This window comes from Cetorhinus maximus, chromosome 1 (assembly GCF_964194155.1).
Source record: "Cetorhinus maximus chromosome 1, sCetMax3.hap1.1, whole genome shotgun sequence".
In the NCBI taxonomy this organism is placed as follows: Eukaryota; Metazoa; Chordata; class Chondrichthyes; order Lamniformes; family Cetorhinidae; genus Cetorhinus; species Cetorhinus maximus.
In genome coordinates, this window is record NC_135879.1 from 189748592 (window position 1) to 189770235 (window position 21644).

Below are 21644 nucleotides of genomic sequence, written 5' to 3' on the forward strand. Positions count from 1 at the left end.
AGAGGAGTTTAAGGAGAAATTGTTCAGTGCGAGAACAAGTTCAGCCAGACGGAGGAGAGTAGTGGTGGATGGGGATTTTTCGGGCCTCTGTTCGAGGAAGAAGCAGAGAGCCATCAGACCATCCCGGTGGGGGACAGAGGTGTAGAGGGATTGGACGCCCATGGTGAAGAGGAGGCGGTTGCAGCCAGGGAACTGGAAATTGTTGCTATGATGTCAGGTGTCAGAGGAATCACAGATGTAGGTGGGAAGGGACTGGACAAGGGGAGAGAGAATGGAGTCAAGATAGCAAGAAATGAGTTCTGTGGGGCAGGAACAGGCTGACACGATCGGTCTGCCGGGACAGTCCTGTTTGTGGATTTTGGGTAGGAGGTAGAAGCGGGCTATCCGAGGTTGGAAGACTGAGGTTGGAAGCTGTGGAAGGAAGATCTCCAGAGGAGATGAGGTCCGTAACAATCCTGGAAACAATGGCCTGATGTTCAGTGGTGGGGTCATGGTCCAGGGGGAGGTAGGAAGAAGTGTCTGAAGGAACGGCGATATTTTCCAAATCAGGATGGTGGGTGACTTGGGAGGGGGAGCTTCCAGGCGGTGGTTTTCCTATGTCCTACTGCCCTTGCACTTCTAGATGGTAACGGTCGTGGGTTTGGAAGGTGCTGTCCACGGAGAATTGGTGAGTTTCTGCAGTGCATCTTGTAGATGGTACATACTGCTGTCACTGTGGAGGGAGTGAATGTTTGTGGATGTGGTGCCAATCAAGCAGGCTGCTTTGTCCTAGATGGTGTCAAGCTTCTTGAGTGTTGTCAGAGCTGCACTCATCCAGGCAAGTGGGAAGTATCTGACTTGTACCTTGTAGATAACGGACAGGCTTTGGGAAGTCAGGTGGTGAGTTACTCACTGCAGGATTCCTAGCCTCTGACCGGCTCTTGTAGCCGCAGTATTTATATGGCTAGTCCAGTTCAGTTCAGTTTCTGGTGAATGGCAACCCCCAGGATGTTGACAGTGGAGGATACAGCGATGGTAATGCCACTGAGTGTCTGGGGCAATGGACAGAATCTCTCTTGTTGGAGATGGTCATTGCCTGACACTTGTGAAGTGCAAATGTTACTTGCCACTGGTCAGCCGAATCCTGGATATCGTCCAGGTCTTGCTGCATTTGGACATGGACTGCTTCAGTACCTGAGGAGTCGCAAATGGCGCTGAACATTGTCATCAGCGAACATCCCCACTTCTGACCTTATGATGGAAGGGAAGTCATTAATAAAGCAGCTGAAGATGGTTGGGCCATGGACACTACCTTGAGGAGCTCCTGCAGTGACGTCCTGGAACTGAGATGATTGACCTCCTGGAACTGAGATGATTGACCCCCAACAACCACAACCATCTTTCTTTGTGCCAGGTATGACTCCAACCAACGGAGAGTTTGCACATTGATTCCCATTGACTGCAGTTTTGCTATGGCTCCTTGTGCCACACTCGGTCAAATGCGGCCTTGATATCAAGGGCAGTCACTCTCACCTCTGTAGTTCAGCTCTTTTGTCCGTGCTTAAACCAAGATGGTCACAAGGTCAGAAGCTGTGATTTTGGCAGAACCCAAACAGAGCATCAGAGAGTAAGTTATTGCAAAGAAGTGTCACTTGATAGCACTGTTGATGACCTCTTCCAACACTTTACTGATAATGGAGAGTAGACTGATGGGGCGGTAATTGGCCGGGATGGATTTGTCCTACTTTTTGTGTACAGGACATACCTGGGCAATTTTCCACATAGCCGAGTAAATGCCAGTGTTGTTGCTGTAGTGGAACAGCTTGGCTAGGGGCGCGTCAAGTTCTGGAGCACAAGTCTTCAGTACTATTGCCAGAATATTATCAGGGCCCATAGCCTTTGCAGTATCCAGTGCCTTCAGCCGTTTCTTGATATCACGTGGAGTGAATCAAATGGGTTGAAGACTGGAATCTGTGATGCTGGGGACCTCCGGAGGAGGCAGAGATGGATCATCCACTTGGCACTTCTGGCTGAAGATTGTTGTGAATGCTTCAGCCTTATCTTTTGCACTGATGTGCTGGGCTCCCCCTTCATTGAGGATGGGATATTTGTGGAGCTTCCTCCTCCAGTGAGTTGTTTAATTATCCACCACCATTCACGAGTGGATTTGGCAGGACTGCAGAGCTTAAATCTGATCCGTTGGTTGTGGAATCGCTTAGCTCACTTGCTGCTAATGCTGTTTGGCACACAAGTAGTCCTGTGTTGTGGATTCACCAGTTTGACAACTCATTCTTAGGTATGCCTGGTGCTGCTCCAGGCATGTCTTCCTGCACTCTTCATTGAACCAGGGTTGATCCCTTGGCTTGTTGGTAACGGTAGAATGGGGGATATACAGGGAAATGAGGTTACAGATTGTGGTTGAATACAATTCTGCTGCTGCTGATGGCCCACAGCGCCTCATGGATGCCCAGTCTCAAGTTGCTAGGTTTGTTTGAAATCTATACATTTAGCATGGTGGTGGTGCCACACAACATGGACAGTATCCTCAATGTGACAACAGGCATTTGCCTCCACAAAGATTGTGCGGTGGTCACTCCTACTGTGTGTGTGTGTAAATATTATAGATATAAAAAAAGAGAAATATTAAACATAGAAATGTTTAAGTCTAGCCATCCTCCATACTGCGACAAAGCTTATGCACGACGTTTACCACATAGCACTGAATAATTTCAAACATAGCCCCAACGATTTACACCATCTAACGGGCAGGCACTTTCCAACTGGAAAGAAAGATAGGGAACATGTGCAAAGAATCCATAATGTGCAAATTGCATGTAGGGCAGAAAATTAGATTTTTGTTAATTTTTAGTTCTCATTTACCCTTCTAGCATCCTCTTCCTTAGTGTATCTTAACCCAAAGTGAAAGACCCGGAAGTCTTTACAGTAAAGTAGAAGCTTCTCAGGAATTTTGTTCTTTACAGCACCAGGCAGCAGTGGCTTCTTTTTATCATCATACACTACAAAGAAAACCACAAAAAGTTATGAGCTCCTTATACATGAAACAGAAATATAGGAAGGTTGTGGATATTCTTGTGAAAAGTAGCAGTAAATTACATATTTCCTGTCTCAACATCGCCATTGCAAAATATAATAAAGTTTAGTCACCAATTCTGTAATCAGCAAATCAAGAGACTGGAAGTTTGATTATATCAATTTAATCCAATTTAACAAAACGAACAATATTTTTCAAAATACTCCTTTATAACGAAGGAACACCTAACATTCCAAATAGCTACAAACCTTGTCACTCCTAAATTCCCCAGCTTGTTTTACTGCCATGAGCTGAAAACATAGGTCGACAAGCACAAAAACGGAAAGCCCCAGCTAAAGAATCTACATGTCAATAGGCAGGAGTAAAGAGCAAGCTACATTTCCTTCACTAAAATTGAAGCCAATTAATAAATTATCATTTGCAGGGAAGTTAAAATTATATATTAAATACCTACCAAAATGTTAATTTGGCTCAGTTAGTATCTCTCACCTGAAGAGTCAGGTGGTTTTGGATTTCAGGCCCTTGAAGACTTACAGGCTGACACACCAGCACAGTATTGAGAATGTTGTATTGCGGTAGGTGGCACCTTTTAAAGGAGGACATTAAGCAGAGGCCACATCTGCCTGTTCAGGTGGATAAAGATCCCCCGGTACTATTCAAAGTTCCAGTGAAGTCCAAACAAACATCTCTCCCTCAACCAACACAGCTTAAAAAAAAAATCATTTGCCTTACTTGCTCTTTGTGCAATCCTGCAGTGTAAAAGCTGGATCCTACATTACAGTAACTGAAATTCAAAAAATTTGATTCTGGAGATTGAGACAATTACTGAAGTTGAGTCTTAGAGTCTTTTCTGTTATTTGCATTATTCTTCCATATGCCATTGGATATATTTTACAAGTTATAGTTTTGGCATCTGATGAACATTGCCACCATGAACACATGCAGATCAAGATAAGTGACACTATATTTATGTGCCTATTTAAATAGAATCCACTGATCTTTTATTTTTATAACAAATTGTTACATTTCTTGTTTGGCTGCACATAAACAATTTAATGGGTCTAAGTCAATTACTGCAGTCTTTCCTATTAAAGCCATTCCCCAAAAGCATTTACTCCTTGCAGCAACCCTACAATACTTTCATGAAAAAGACCACTATAAATATACGAACTTCAGCAAGGAATGACAATAGGCAGGTGAATGAAGTTAAGTTCTAGATCAGTAATGATCTAGCTGAATGGCAGAATAGCTCAAGGAGCTGAATGGCCTATTCTTGTTCCTTAACTCCTTTGGATTCAGTTTCAGAGTAGGCCATTTAGCCCCTCCAGTCTGTTCTCCCAGTCGATTAGATCATTTGCGTGTGTTACAATCAGTACTGCAAATCAATAAATACATGCACCAATAGAAACAAAACTAGAAAAATCAAAGACTCCATGCAACTTTGCTTGTTACATTACCTCCAAAGATCTGGTCCACGCAATGCAAGGATATGTCATTTTCACCCATCAGTTTATTCCTATATGATTGCTCCTGAAATGCAATGACAGGGCAAAAGAAATCCAAATAAATATACAACAAAGATAACTGATCACTCATTTGAAGTCAATGTCGAGATCATATTTATTCATGCAGCAATCTAAAATGTAGGTCTCAATGATACTGGGCAAATTCTACAAGTGTTTCAAGTTACAGAAAACAAATTGCTCATGACATTGCTTTCACATAGTCTGAGATCTGGCGTGTAGTTTATGACGACTTTTTAAAAATCATTCATGGGATGTGAGTGGCACTGGCAAGACCAGTATTTGTTGGCCATCCCTAGTTGCCCTTAAAGTTGATGGTGAGCCGCCTTCTTGAACCACCACAGTCCATGTGGTGTAGGTACACCCATAACGCAATTAGGAAGGAGGTTCTAGGTTTTTGACCCAGTGACAAAGAAGGAGTGGCAATATATTTCCAAGTCAGGATTCTGTGTGACTTGGAGGGGAACATGCACATGCTTGTGTTCCCACACACCTGCTGCCCTTATTCTTCTAGGTAATAGAAATTGCAGCTTTGGAAGGTGCTGTTGAAGGATTAGCACTGCCCATTTGCAATTCATACATGGCAAAGGTTCCCATTCCTTCAACAGCAAGTGAACTGAAATATCACATGATTGAAGTCCCAAAAAAGCATACCCCGCTATTGCCTCATAGAAACTTGCCTTTTATTCTCAATGAATTTGCAGTGTTTGTACAAGATGCAAGTTGTTCACACTTTATGTCTTCCTGCCCAAGGACTTCCATTATTCACAAGATTATTAAAAGGAGATTTCCCTCTACTCTATTCTCTTGTAGATTTAGATTTGTAGATTTTATTACAGATACCATTGACATAGCAGCCAATTCAATATTCTCCATTACCATTATCTGCAGTAGTCAACACCTTGATCAGGTTGTATAACTACAACTGACCAATGAGCAATGACCAATCTCAGCAACCAAATGCTTCAAAGATCCTTGTTTGGCCCTTGAAGGATCATCATTTACAAAACAGTCATGGATAATTCGCCCCATCTTCATTCTTGCATCCAGAAAGGTCCCAAAGCAGCCACTGATTTTTTTTCCAAATATTCCAGGGCTATCGCTGCAAATTCTTCCAAGAATATATTGATCATTCATGTAAAAGAAGAATTTTCTGAAACCAGCATTAAATATAGCTTGAATTGTCTCTCTGTCTTACTCTCTCTATTTAACAAAAGTAATATTCTGGATTCGCCAATTCCATTTTCTGAGATTACCGCTCAGATTTTCCAATCTTTCATCAAAAGCAGCAGCTATATCTAGGGATCATCCTCCCAAGAATGGACTCTGTACCTTGATTATCATATAAGAATATTTTAAACAACCTTCTCCTACCCAAATATAAAGTAACATTTTCATACGGTTTCTCGTTTTCTCTGAAGCAATTGATCTAATAGAGAGCATCAATTCCTTTCTTACCTGTAGGATTTGTTTGTTCTCAAAACTTGTTTTGCCTCCAATGTCAAACCATGAACCCATTCATTCTTCCAGCACAGACCTGCTTTCATTCTTCAAAACTACAATTCCACTCAGTGTTCCAGCCAACTGCTGATCTCAGTTGCCAACTTAATTCTGGCCTCATCCCTCAATCTCCAGAAAGCAGAAGTGCAGTTTAATTATGTAAACTGGAGCGGTCAGTATACATAGAAATTTTCAGCACAGAGAAAGCCATTCAGCTCATTGTGCTTGCGTCAGCTGTAAGAGAGCTATCCAATCTAATCCCACTTTCCAACTCCTGGTTCACAGCCTTGAAGGATATAGACTTGAAGTGCTGTAACCAGTACATATGGGTTTCTGCCTCTACTACCCTTTCATACATGGAGTTCCAGACCTCCACCACTTTTGTGAAAAATTGCTCCTCAGCTCCCATCTAATCTCTCTACTAATTACTTTAAACGTATATCCCATCCTGGCTATCGATCTCCCACAGCCTCTTCTGTTCCAAAGAAAACTCTAGTCTATCTGATAAAAGCAAAATACTGCAGATGCTGGAAATCTGAAACAAAAACAAAATGCTGGAACAACTCAGCAGGTCCAACAGCATCCTTGGAGGGAAAAACAGAGTTAACGTTTCGAGTCTGTATGGCTCTGACGAGGAGGAGTCATACGGACTCGAAACGTTAACCCTGTCTTTTTTTCCCACAGATGCTGTTAGACCTGCTGAGATTTTCCAGCGTTTTCTGTTTTTGTTGTCTAGTCTATTTGAGCTTCATTATAACTTAAATTCTTCAGTCATGGCCACATCTGAACAACAAAGAGAACAAAGAACAAAGAAAAGTACAGCACAGGAACAGGCCCTTCGGCCCTCCAAGCCTGCGCCGATCATATTGCCCGTCAACTAAAACATTTTGCACTTCCAGGGTCCGTATCCCTTTATTCCCATCCTATTCATGTATTTGTCAAGCTGCCTCTTAAGCACCACTATCGTACCTGCTTTCACCACCTCCTCTGGCAGCAAATTCCAGACACTCACTACCCTCTGTGTAAAAAACTTGCCCGGACATCTCCTCTATAGTTTTCTCCTCTCACCTTAAATCTACGTCCCCTAGTAATTGACTCTTCCACCCTGGGAAAAAGCTTCTGACTATCTACTCTGTCCATGCCACTCATAATTTTGTAAACTTCTATCAAGTCGCCCCTCAATCTCCGTCACTCTAATGAGAACAATCCAAGTTTCTCCAACCTCTCCTCATAGCTAATAACCTCCAGACCAGGCAGCATCCTGGTAAACCTCCTCTGCACCCTCTCCAACACCTCCATATCCTTCTGGTAATGTGGCGACCAGAATTGCACGCAATATTCCAAGTGTGGCCTAACCAAGATTCTATACAGCTGCAGCATGGCTTCCCAGCTTTTATACTCAATACCCCTGCCAATGAAGGCAAGCATGCCATATGCCTTCCTGACTACCTTATCCACCTGCGTTGCCACTTTGTGACCTGTGGACCTATACACCCAGATCCCTCTGCCCATCAATGCACTTAAGGGTTCTGCCATTTACTGTATAATTCCTGTCTGTATTAGGCCTTCCAAAATGCATTACCTCGCATTTGTCCGGATTAAACTCCATCTGCCATTTCTCCGCCCAAGTCTCCAACCGATCTATATCCCGTTGTATCCTTTGACAATTCTCTTCACTATCTGCAACTCCTCCAACCTTAGTGTCATCTGCAAACTTACTAATTAGCCCAGTTACATTTTCCTCCAAATCATTTGTGTATACTACAAACAGCAAAGGTCCCAGCACTGATCCCTGCGGAACTCCACTAGTCACAGCTCTCCATTCAGAAAAGCACCCTTCCACTGCTACCCTCTGTCTTCTATGACCAAGCCAATTCTGTATCTATCTTGCTAGCTCACCTCTGATCCCGTGCGACTTTACCTTCTGTACCAGTCTGCCATGAGGGACTTTGTCAAAGGCCTTACTGAAATCCATGTATATAACATCCACCGTCCTGCCATCGTCGATCATCTTTGTTACTTCCTCGAAAAGCTCGATCAAGTTAGCGAGACACGACCTCCCCTTCACAAAACCATGCTGCCTCTCACTAATACGCCCATTTGCTTCCAAATGGTAGTAAATCCTGTCACAAAAAGTCTTCTCCAATAATTTCCCTACCACTGACGTAAGGCTCACCGGCCTGTAATTTCCTGGATTATCCCTGCTACCCTTCTTAAACAATGGAACAACATTGGCCATTCTCCAGTCCTCTGGGACCTCACCCGTAGCCAATGAGGATACAAAGATTTATGTCAAGGCCCCAGCAATCTCCTCCCTTGCCTCCCTCAGTACTCTGGGGTAGATCCCATCTGGCCCTGGGGACTTATCCACCTTAATATTCTTCAAGATGCCTAATACCTCCTCTTTTTTGATCTCAACATGATCCAGGCTATCTACACACTCTTCCCTAGACAAATCGACCGCCAAGTCCTTCTCTTTGGTGAATACTGATGAGAAGTATTCATTTAGTATCTCTCCCATTTCTTCTGGCTCCACACACACATTCCCACCTCTGTCCCGGAGTGGGCCTACCCTTTCCCTGGCTACCCTCTTGCTTTTTACATATGCATAAAAGGCCTTGGGATTTTCCTTAATCCTGGTTGCCAGTGACTTTTCATGACCCCTTTTAGCCCTCCTGACCTGCCCTGTGTCATCTGCCTAAATCTCCTCTGTACCTCTTTAGTACCATCTTTCTGTAATGTAGTGACTTTATACAATATTCTTGCTGTGACCTAACTAATGTTTTATACAGTTCTCATATAACCTCCCTGCTCTTATTAACAATGCCTTGACCAATAAAGTATCTCATATGCCTTCTTAATCACCTTATCTTCCTGTCCTGCTGCCTTCAGGAATCTATGGACATGCGCTCCATGGTCACTCTGCTGCTCAGAATCCAACTATTTGTGTGTTTCTTTGCCCTGTTTGCTCTCCTGAAATGCATTACCTCACACTTCTGCAGATTGAATTCCATTTGCCACTTTCCTGCTCATCTGACCAGTCCATCTTACTACTGTAAACAGCTTTCTTCCTCACCATCACCTATGGGCCAATTTGTGTGTCATCTGCAAATTTCTTAATCCTACATTTGTCTAATTTATTGAGCTATATCATGAAAAGGTACCGAGGACTGCAGCATCCCACTGGAAACAGCCTTCCAGTCACAAAAAATACCCATCGACCATATCCTTTGCTCTCTGCTATTGAGCTAATTTTGGGTTCAACGTGCCACTTGCCCTTGTGGCTTTTATTTTTCTGATCAGTCTGCCATGTGAGATCTTGTTAAAAGTCATGCAAAATCCATATAAACTGCTTCATTTGTTACCCACATTGGCCATCTTGGCTACCTCCTCAAAAAAACTCAAGTCATCAAACACAGCCTTTCCTTCGCAGAATCATAGAAGTTTATAGCACAGAATAAGGCCATTCAGTCCATTATGTTGACATGGTATGGACACAATGTACAATGGCACCCAAGTTCTTTCTTATCCACTTTATCTAGGTCAATTCATATCAACAGTCCTTTATCAAATTGTGCCTTTCTAAATGATGATTAATGCTACCCCTCAGAACGTTTTCCCCAATAATTTGCTGACTGGCTGTAATTACATGATATATCCCTTTTTCACATGTTGCTATTTTGGGTCTACTTGAGGTTTGCTCAGTCACACAGGCACTGCCCTAGGAGCACAGCACTCACCTGCCCCTCAATCTGAAACTCTCCACAGGACTAGGAGAAAAATATTCATATTCACCACACATACAAAATATGTTCTTAATGATACTTACCACTTCATCCAACAACTGCTCAGCACTTAAAAAGGAAATCTTGAAATTTGTACAGACAAGCTTTCCATAAAAGCCCCGTTGTAAAGAATCTTCTCGACTGTATTTCACCACAGTGTTTGCTTCGCAGATTACAAGCTCCCCTGTGAGAGATGGAAAAGGGAAGTGAGGAGCGGGAGAAAGAAAAAGGAGAACTACTGAAATCAATTATTCGTATTGGTGTGTGAAATGTGGAAGATCAAAAAAACTAACCAGTGCTTATCCCAGCTTCTCTCATCTCTCTGTAGAACTGAAGTGCCTCGCCCATTCTGGTAAATACCCTCCGTACTCTGTTAAAGGTCTTGACACCCTTCTTAAAGTGTGGTGCCCTGACTAGACATAATACTTGACCTGAGACCCAACCAGTCTGTGCCAGTGTTTATGCTCTGGTCAAACTTCCATCCATCTTTCCTCATCTAACTTTATCATTGTAACCCTCTATTCCCTTCTCCCCCAAAACTTTTGTCTAGTTTCCCTTTAAATGCACCTATATTATTTGCTTCAACTCATGCCTTTTGGTAATGAGTTCCACATTCTCAGCACTTGAAGTTTCTTTGAATTCCCTATTGGGTTTCTTTGTATCTATCTTATACTGATGGCCTCTAGTTATGTTCTTCCCCACAAGGTGAAACATTCTCTCTGTATCCAATCTATCAAAATCTTTCGGTCACCCCTAGGTCTTTTTGAGAGAAAAGAAACCCAGCCTGTCGATTGTTTTCTGATATATACACCTACACATTTCTGGCATCATTCTTGTAAATCTGCACCCTCTCTAGAGCCTCTATATCTTTTTTATAATATGGTGATCAGAACTGCGCACAATCTAATCACAGTTTGATATAGGTTTAGCATAATTTCTCCAGTTTTCAATTCTACTCCTCTAGAAATAAAGCCAAGTGCTTGGTTTGCTTTTTTTTAAAAAATGGTCTTGCTAACCTGTGGTGCAACTCCGTGACTCCGAGACCCCTTTGTTCCTCTACCAACCTAGACTTGCACCTTGCAAGGAATAAGTGACCTCCCTATTCTTCCTACCAAAATGCACGACCTCACATTTATCTATGTGGAACTTCATTTACCAATTATTTGCCCATTCTGCAAGCTTATTAATGTGCTCCTTTAATTTGTTGCAGTCCTTCTCAATATTGACTACTGCCCCCAGTTTGGTGTTCACACCAGCCACAGCATCAAATGGCCCTAATCAAAGTCACAAACAACATCTTTTGTGACTGTTTGGAGCACTATCCTTCCTCACCCTCTTGACCTCTCTGCAGACTTTGGCGCAGTCAAAACACCCTTCGCCTCCAAAGCCATCTCTTCAACTATTCAGCTGAATAGGGCAGTTCTTGGTTGATTCCACTATTACATACTCATAGGAAAAATTAGGCCATGGTAGCCCAAGATTGCTCTGCTATTCAACCAGATAATGGTTGATCTGTATCTCAACTCTATTTATTTGCCATTGCTCCATATCCATCGATACCCTCACATAATAATAAAAAAACAATTTCAATCTTGAAAATTTCAATTGACCCAGCAATTCCCCTTTTGTAGGGGAAAGGAGAACAAGTTCCAGATTTCCACTTATCTGAGAAAGTGCTACCCAATTTCTCTCTCAGTTGACCAAACTCTAATTTTCAGATCAGGCCTCTTTGTTTTGTCTGACCCCATCAACAGAAATAGTTTGTCTATCTACCCTAAGCCCTTAACAATGCATCAAATTAATTGATTGCCATCAGGGTGCAGTAAATACTGACAGGTTCAAGTATTAAAAAGAAAACACAGGTGAATTCTTGGCCCAAAGAGCACAGGGACACTAGCTTGCCACAGAAAAGAAAATATTAAGTTTGTGTTCTGAGATGATACAGCATGCTCAGTAGCCTTCTCACACCTTTTCCCCACTTTACCCCTCCCTGCAGGTACCAATTCATGTTGGTCAGATCTCCATTCCTCCAGAATGTTCAACTGGATGGGCATCACGGCCTTACTCGATTCAGATGAAAGTACATTTTCCAACAATGATCACAATCAAGAGTGGAAATTCTTGACTGACTTTCTTTCGCCAACACTCAAAAAAAACATTTACTGCACAAATCTTTTAGAAGGATTTTTTTTTTACCTGGTAATAAGTATGGCTTCAGGTCATCATTAACATTTTCCTTTTTAATTTCCTGAAACGAAAATGAAATTTCAATCATGGATTAACACAAATCGTCTTGAGGAAAAAGTGAACTGGAGTTGAAGAAAAATGAGACCTGGATTTAGCCTGGAATATATAATCTGGATTGAGATTACATGGAATTAAATTGCGCAAAATTCAGATTATATATGGGATTATATGGCATTAAATGGTGCAATCATTCTACAGTACAGTACATTCCACAAACTTAACATATTTCTCCAACATGAACAATATGATGACCATTACAAAAATGTATCCTTGGCATTTAGAACAGTATCATGGTCTTCCTAATGTTGGCATTAACAATCAATCATTCTTGGACAGCCAATTTAGGAAGTAGAAAGGACATTTTTCCCCAATTATGGAAAAGAAATGATAGGAGGAGAAAAACAAAAGAATTTACTCCTAGACACTTTCGCTCTAACAATTTTTCACAACATCTCCTGAAGTATTGACTCCTTCTGCATCGCAGACTTTCATGGCACTGGACAACCCTTTAGTATCAAAGAGGTGGGCATTCATAATGGGTTAGCATAAACACACTACTTGATTTCCAAAAATATCAGACACACCCAATCCCATTCTTCAAAAATCCACATGTTCTGTTATTTTCTAGATAATTATCAGAAGCAGGAATTCGAGATAATTTCCCCTATCCAAGTGCTGACGTTTTGAGACCAATTCTTCTGTGTAAAGGAAAGAACAGTTCCACACTGGAGTGAAAACAGTTTGGAGACCGAATGGTATAGTGTTCTTACACTGTGCAACACTGACTCTGATCCATCCCAAACTAATTGAGCTATTAGCCAGTCTGCTGGCTATTTGGGTACAATTTAGAATAAGCTATACTCAGTTTCTTGTGGGTCCAAAGTTCCAGCACAAAACTGACTTCATTCACTGCGAAAATTCTTTTCTCACCCTTTTCTTGAGGCTTCATGAAACCACAAGTGTGAGAAATGAAAATATCCATGGGTAGATACTGGGTGCATGAGGTGGGTAGATGCTAGGTGTGTGGAATGAGAAAGTGTTCCACTACACATCATTGGTGTTCTCCATCTTGAAGGGCACATAAATTTTTACCAAAGATATTTGAAGAAATTGAGTGTCCTTAGAAGGGTAATGTGAATCCAGTATACAACTTGAAGGTATCTCAATTCCTTCGGTTTAGATTTTAATGAAAGTGAGCAAGAATGAAATAATAGCAAGAACTGGAATTATGGGTCATTTTACTGTACTTAGTGATGTTCATGTGCATTTTAGAAACTATTTTTCAGCCAACTAATATATACAAAAGAATCCAATAAGTCCACAAATACATGCCAGCACTTTTTGTTTTTAAAGAAGAACAAAACACTGACTCGATTGGCCAAATAGCCTCCTGTGCCATAGCGACTAAGACCTTTTTCTCCCTTCCCTCACATTCTCATTGCTGAGCTATGGTACATCATACTGAAGAGATCATTAGCAATGTGCAACTCTTGGACTGTTAGGAAGTGAGTTCCAGTCCATGTCCATTAATCAGTTCATATCCAAATGCAGCAAGGCCTGGACAATATCCAGGCTTGGGCTGACAAGAGGCAAGTAACATTCACACTACACAAGTGTGAGGCAATGAACATCTCCAACCAGAGAGAATCCAACTATCACCCCTTGATGCTCAATGCCATTACCATCACTGAATCCCCCACTTTCAACATCCTGGAGGTAAAAATTCACCAGAAACAGAACTGGATTAGCCATCTAAATACTGTGGCTACAAGAGCAGTTCAGAGGCTAGGAATCATGCAGCGAGTAACTCACCTCCTGACTCCCCAAAGCCTGTTCACCATCTACAAGGCACAAGTCAGGAGTGCGATGGAATACTCCCCACTTGCCTGGATGAGTGCAATTCCCAGAACACTCAAAGCTTGACGCCGTCCAGGACAAAGCAGCCCGCTTAACTGGCACCACATCACAAACATTCACTCCCTCCACCACCGATGCACAGTAGCAGCAGTATGTAGCATCTACAAGATGCACTGCAGGAATTCACCAAGGCTCCTTAGACAGCACCTTCCAAACCCATGACCACTACCATCTAGAAGGACAAGGGCAACAGATAGATGGGAACACCACCACCAGGAAGTTCCCCTCCAAGTCACTCACCATCCTGACCTGGAAATATATCGCCGTTCCTTCACTGTTGCTGGGTCAAAATCCTGGAAATCCCTTCCTAACAGCACTGTGGGTGTACTTACATCACATGGACTTCAGTGGTTCAAGAAGGCAGCTCGCCACCACCTTCTCAAAGGCAATTAGGGATGGGCAATAAATGCTGGCCCAGCTAGCGAAGCCCACATCCCATGAATGAATAAAGAAAAAGCTCGTGGAAAATGCTAGCATGCTATTCAACTGAAGGAGCACCAAGGCCACGTTCAATTCTGTCCTTCTCCAATGTCCACAAACACAGTCTCAGCAGAAGCAAAAATCCTAAAGAATGTTCCCCTCCTTGCCCGAGGTGAACTGTGGCATGGTTAATGTCATCCTGACCAAGTTCAGCCTATATATGGGGCCTTCTTGCTCTGTAGAGTTGTCAACCCACCCGGAATGGCCAGGAGCCTACCAGAATTGGCATCAATTAGCCAATGGCCAAAGAAAGCATTTCAGGAGATTTTAAAACAGAATTTGAAACAAATCAGTCCCATAATTCGTCATCAGCAGCCATCAAGAAGGAAAGGAAACTACAACTTCCATCATGAGGCACTATCTTGCAGTGACATCACAATTGCGCAGCACTGCCCAATCATAGTCAAACCTTAAACTGAAAATAAAAGCCAGGTGGACTCAGATTGGCTGGGATTTTGATGGGCTGTGATAGCATTGGTGTGAATTTCATTGAAGGATCGAGTGCGAGCAGCAAGCATTAGTCCAAATGCGATTGGCTTGAGCGGGGGTTCGATTATTTCATTTCATTAAAAACGCAAATGGAGATTCCTGATAATTTTGGTGCAGGTAATACATCACAACTACTGCAATGTCTTTGCTTTCATGCCTAGCCAAAGATTCTTAGCCAACTCTACCTTAGCAGTAATCTAGGAAGCTGCCCTGTTAAGCAATTCTTCAGTCAAATGAATTCAGGTTGCCAACTCTGGCTGGACATATTTCTAGGAAATGTTGTTTGTGCTGTGATGTCACTTCTGCCTAGTTGAGCCAAATGACCTCATCTCGTGCTGTATATTTTATATATTTCACATGTATCACATGGTCCAATGAACTTTTCCGTCAATTTGGTCATCTGGTCATTTTTTAAAAAAATTTGTTCATGGGACATGAGCATCGCTGGTCAGGCTGGCATTTATTGCCCATCCCTAATTGCTCTTGAGAAGGTGGTGGTGAGCTGCCTTCTTGAACTGCTGCAGTCCATGTGATATAGGTACACCCACAGTGCTGTTAGGGAGGGAGTTCCAGGATTTTGACCCAGTGACAGTGAAGGAACATCTCAAGTCACATTGGCTGTTTCTGCTGATGGAGTCACACTGAATCAATGCTCAGAGAGAGGGAATGAACCTGTCTCCATTAAATTCCACTACCAAGTCTGAACAATTCCTTCATCTGCTAGTTGCTCTCAGGAGACAGAAAGCCGCAGCACACCATAGTCCGCCCGGTCACAACCAATTCAATCGGATACTCATTAATAACACCAATTCATCACTATACCAGTATCCAGCCAGTCTCAGCTGGCCCCAAACTTGGCTCATAAGCAGCACCCTTTCCTCCAGCTCTACAGGTTGAGTCAGCAGTGCCTCAACTGATCGGAGCACTGATCATATGGTCTGTAGGCTGTTCATCAAATTGAGCTTTGTCGTGGGTGAGGAGTAGGTTCCCGGCATAGCAAAGGTCAGCTGGTACCTGAATGCTGGCTGTGATTGGCTTACAGCTGATCCCTGATGTAAGGAAGGTTAGCTGATACCCAAGCACCAGCTGTGATTGGCTAGCAATCGGTCCTGGCCGGTGGAGGGTCAGGTGGTATCAGAGCATGTGCTGTAATTGGCTGGCAGCTGGTCCTGGCCGCCAATGCCGAGAGCTGATGTGCTCCTGGAATGCTTTGTATAGCCAGAGGCAGATTCCGGGAGGGTTGGCGACCCTAAATTGCTCAGTGTACAAACAAGGTCAACAGGAAAGGAATGCTCCAGGGTGGACCTAAGACCCTTGTGCAAGTTAGCTGATTTAATCTCAGGTAGAAGAGGCAGTACTAATGGTTTTAGTGCTCCTAGACTAGGGGGGGCGGTTAGACTAGTATTCCCATGACTCTTGCTGGTAATCGTGTAGATGTGTGGACATCTGGCAAGGTCAGGATCGGACTTAGCTGTCTGTGATGCTTCCACTCCCTGAAACTCGGGAATTTTAATCCCCACCTGCCTGGTGCGAGCAGGTTGCTTCAGGGGTTAAAAATCAGACTAGCATACTTGCTGACCCTTTGATGCGTACTTCCTACCCAGTGCCCATACCATTTTAGCTGTATACATTTCACAACCGACCAAGGATCCCGTTAGAGGCAGGCGGGAACCTCAATAATGTCATGCAAACCTTGATGCAGTGAGAACCCAAAGGGATATTAATTGAAAAAATGTGGCAGTTGCACCCATCACCCAGCCTGCTAGATAGTCTAGCCAGATTGATTCCAGACAGCAATGGAGATAGAAAAAAAATTCTTCTCAGTTTTAGCAGCTTTTAATATCCCTGTTAGAAACCATGGCATCCGATCTTGCATCGAGCCCCTTAAGAAGGAGTAAAGATTTTTCCCCTCTAAACTTTAGCCGTTACTCACCCTTGTTGCAAATTCGTCCTGTTTGCCTCTTGAAAGTTGGTTTGTTTTTCCCTCTCGCACTCCCTCGGAACCTGCTCACACCACCTCACTGGCTTTCCGTGACATCACTTCCATCAACATCTCCCAGAATATGTCCAGCCAGAGTTGGCAACCTTATTGGTCTGTCCCATTGAACTACTTACTGCATAAGATCATAGCGAGCCTGGGTTTTTTGTTAAATTTCTGGTTACCATCCCAATGTACATTCCCACCATACTTTTCTTCAATTTTCACATATAAACTTACAGACTCTGAAATTACAGACACACTTCATGATCTGTAGGGCAAGGTATGTACAAGGCACGTAAAAGTGGCCAATTCCCTTTCTCCCAAGAGAAAGCCAAACATTTTTGGTGACAGGTGCTTTGGGTAGGCAAGGTACAGCAGAAAAATTGGATTATGTTTAAACATCATTCATAACTCCCATCATGGTTGCTTCTGCTTAAATGCTGAATATATTACTTTCTTGCCACATAAATATCTTGGGGTAGAGTTTCCGTTCCATTGTGCTGGTGTTTCCAGCTCAATTTACCAAAAGATTGGAGAATTTTAAGCGCAAACTGCATTAGACAAATTGATTTCCTGTATACTTACTTCTGCACTAGCTTAAAACAAAACATTGCTAAGTTTGTCCAGCTCACAAAACACACCATGCCAAGATGAATCAATCAACCTTGGGAGTGTGCATTAATTGTGCTCGTGATTAGCCATGCTTATTTTTTTTTGCGATAAACCCATTTTCAGCTATATTAATCAAACTATACCAAATCCCCACACTTAAGTAAATCAAGGGGCATGTTTTTTTTTTAAAAAGTGTACATTTAAAATTATTTTAACGTTAGGCTTGGTAGTATTACGCAAAACATTGAGCAGAAATGAGAGAATACAAAAAAAAATATTTCTCAAAATGGATATAAATTTTGTCCAGGTCATCAATTGGCCCAAAGCAAAAACTCTACTTTAATGTATGAAAAGCCCAAGGAGGTAGGAAATGACTCACAGCAAATCTAGCACAGCCAAAGAAATCCTTAAAATTAACAAATTTGAAAGCTTGCACTTTTTAAAAATTTACAGTTTCAGTTAGAGATTCCCTTCCAATTTATTGTTCCTCTCCATCTCTCTCCACCCTTCCATGCACCAGCAGAGGCTACAGCCCTGGTTCCAGATGTCTGTTGCTATACTGTATTGTAGTGTAGTCAATCATGACTAAACACATGGTAGCTGCTTACAGTGACTAATTCTTTTTAAACAAAGGACATAGCTTCAGCTTACATTTTTCTACAGCATTAGGTAGAGGGGAATTTACAGAGGAGGTATGAAACTGGAACCTTCCTGTTCAACTCTCCAGTGGCACTAGAATGCTTAATCACTAAAAATCTTGTGTATGGTGCAAACTTACTACACAGAAACTTTACTTCATAATCAAGTCATGTTTGTATGTCAACATTTAACCAGTTCATGTCAATATTTATAATGAAAATGGCATGTAAACACACCTATATAAATTGTTGCTGTATGTGTAATTGCACACCATGGCCATTGTATTGCACTGTGACAAGAATCTCAGTTGTTTCTTCAACTCTGCCCCTCAACTCTGCCTATTAAATGATTAAAATTCAATTAATGATAACTTGAACACCTCCAACATTTTTGGCCAATCATTTTCAGGCAGAGGCTTACTAAATGTTATGCTACTGGATAAGGATTCTGGAGCTCATGAGTTCAAATCCCAACACAGTAGGTTATGAATTTGAATTCAATAAAGCAGAAGCTGAACATGAAAGTTTCTGGAACAAAAACAGAATTACCTGGAAAAACTCAGCAGGTCTGGCAGCATCAGCGGAGAAGAAAAGAGTTGACATTTCGAGTCCTCATGACCCTTCAGCAGAACTGAGTAAAGTTAGGAGAGGGGTGAAATATAAGCTGGTTTAAGGTGGGTGGGGATGGGGGGAGAGAAGTGGGGGGGGGGGGGGGGGGGGTTGTAGGGACAAGCAAGCAGTGATAGGAGCAGATAATCAAAAGATGTCACAGATAAAGGATCAAAGAGGTGTTGAAGGTGGTGATATTATCTAAGAAAATGTGCTAATTAAGAATGGATGGCAGGACACTCAAGGTACAGCTCTAGTGGGGGTGGGGTGGAAAGACTGACAGGGCATTACAGTTATAGATTTAAAAATAATGGAAATAGGTGGGAAAAGAAAAATCTATATAAATTATTGGAAAAAACAAAAGGGAGGGGGAAGAAACGGAAAGGGGGTGGGGATGGGGGAGGGAGTTCAAGATCTAAAGTTGTTGAATTCAATATTCAGACCGGAAGGCTGTAAAGTGCCTAGTCGGAAGATGGAAGTTTCTGGGCTGCTACAAAAAGTTCAACTGGTTCATTAATGCCCTTCTGGAGAAAACCTGCCACCACTAACCCATTTGGCATACACACCCTTTCGAGCCTTCAAACCACTCAACCGTAAAAACAATTGCTACCTAGAGCCACCAAGCACATGCCAAAAATCTTGATCATTCTTATTTTAAATGTCCACTTGTGACTGACTTCAGGCCACATGCACTCCACATTGCAACACATCAACCTATTCTAGAACTACACAAGTTACAATGTGGAAACAGGTCATTCAGTCCAAGCAAGCCATGTCAGCATTTATTCTCTACGTGAGCAAATAGGGCAACACAGCAGGTAAATGTGATCAGAACGCTCTCTTCATTCCTCCAAAACTATGTGAAGAATACAAAGAAGTCACTTGGAAAAGTTATCAGACCTTAACCACAAAACAAAAATGGAGATACATGTTGAGAATCTGTTTTTAAGTGATGTTGGTTAAGAGATAAAATATTGACCAGAGCTCCCTTGTTCTTCAAAAAGAGCCAAGGGACCATGGAGAACAGTCATTTCATTTGAAATACAACAATCTCTTGATACACCACAAGTGTCAGCTTGGATTACGTTCTAATTTCTCTGGTGCGGGACCTGAACTCACAACCTTCTGACCCAGGGGCAAGAATATTGCAACTAAGCCAAGGTTGACATCTTTATTAACATTAACTCATTGCTGATCTGCTGCCCAACATAAATTTACTTACAGGAATGATTTTTTTTAAAAAAACTCATTCATGGGATGCAAGCATCTGGCTAGGCCAGCATTTATTGCCCATCCCTAATTGCCCTTGAGGTGGTGGTGGTGAGCTGCACTCTTGAATCGCTGCAGTCATGTGGATTAGGTACACCCACAGTGCTGTTAGGAAGGGAGTTCCAGGATTTGGGCCCAGCGACAGTGAAGGAACGGCGATATATTTCCAAGTCAGGATAGTGAATGGCTTGGAGGGAAACTTGCAGGTAATGGTGTTCCCATCTGTCTGCTGCCCTTGTCCTTCTAGATGGTAGAGGTTATGAGTTTGGAAGGCAATGTCTAAGGAGGCTTGGTGAGTTCGTGCAGTATCATCTTCTAGATGATACACACTGCTGCATCAGTGTGGAGGGCGTGATTGTTTGTGGATGTGGTGCCAATCAAGCAGGCTGCTTTGTCCTGGATGATGTCAAGCTACTCGAGTGTTGTTGGAGCTGCACTCATCCAGGCAAGTGGAGAGTATTCCATCACACTCCTGACTTGTGCCTTGTAGATGGAGGACAGGCTTTGGGGAGTCAGGAGTTGAGCTACTCACTGCAGGATTCCTAGCCTCTGACCTGCTCTTGTAGCTGCAGTATTTGTGTGGCTAGTCCAGTTCAGTTTCTGGTGAATGGCAACCCCCAGGATGCTGATAGTGGGGGATTCAGTGAAGGTTATACCATTGAATGTCAAGGGATGATGGTCAGATTCTCTCTTGATGGAAATGATCATTGCTTGGCACTTGTGTAGTGCAAATGTTACTTGCCATTTGTCAGCCCAAGCCTGGATACTGTCCAGGTCTTGCTGTATTTGGACATGGACTGCTTCTGTATCTGAGGAGTCACGAATGGTGAACATTGTGCAATCATCAGCAAACATCCCCACTTCTGACCTTAAGATGGAAGGAAGGTCATTGATATAGCAGGGTGAAGATGGTTGGGCCGAGGACACTACCCTGAGGAACTCCTGCAGTGATGTCCTGTAACTGAGATGACTGACCTCCAACAACCACAACCATCGTCCTTTGTGCTAGGTATGACTCCAACCAGCGCAGAATTTTCCCCCTGATTCCCATTGACTCCAGTTTTGCTAGGGCTCCTTAATGCCACACTCAGTCAAATGCTGCCTTGATGTCAAGAGCAGTCACTCTCACCTCACCTCGGGAGTTCAGTTTTTTTGTACATGTTTGAACCAAGGCTGTAATGAGGTCAGAAGCTGAGTGGCCCTGATAGAACCCAAACTGAGCGTCAGTGAGCAGGTTATTGCTAAGCAAGTGCCACTTGACAGCACTGTTGATGACCCTTCCATCGCTTTACTGATGATCGAGAGAAGACAGATGGGGTGGTATTTGGCTGGATTGGATTTGTCCTGCTTTTTGTGTACAGGACATACCTGGGCAATTTTCCCACATAGCCGGGTAGATGCTAGTGTTGTAGCTATACTGGAACAGCTTGGCTAGGGGCGCGGCAAGTTCTGGAGCACAAGTCTTCAGTACTCTTGCCAGAATATTGTCAAAGCTCGTAGCCTCTGCAGTATCTAGTGTTTTCAGCCATTTCTCGATATCATGTGGAGTGCATTGAATTTTGC

The 21644-nt window shown here is 42.7% G+C and overlaps 1 protein-coding gene across 2 annotated transcripts in view; it reads right to left on the bottom strand.

Annotated features, from left to right (window-relative positions):
* mtmr12 (myotubularin related protein 12) overlaps positions 1–12546 on the bottom strand; it is a 65362-nt gene extending 52816 nt beyond the window's left edge. For both annotated transcript variants that reach the window (XM_078551206.1, XM_078551197.1), the window contains exons 1-4: positions 12036–12546; positions 9884–10023; positions 4489–4561; positions 2860–2996 (exon numbers count right to left, since the gene is read on the bottom strand). In XM_078551206.1, coding sequence (XP_078407332.1) covers positions 2860–2996; positions 4489–4561; positions 9884–10023; positions 12036–12114 — 429 coding nt within the window. In that variant the 5' untranslated portion in view covers positions 12115–12546. The remainder of the gene's footprint in view (positions 1–2859; positions 2997–4488; positions 4562–9883; positions 10024–12035) is intronic.
* Positions 12547–21644: the final 9098 nt, after the last annotated feature.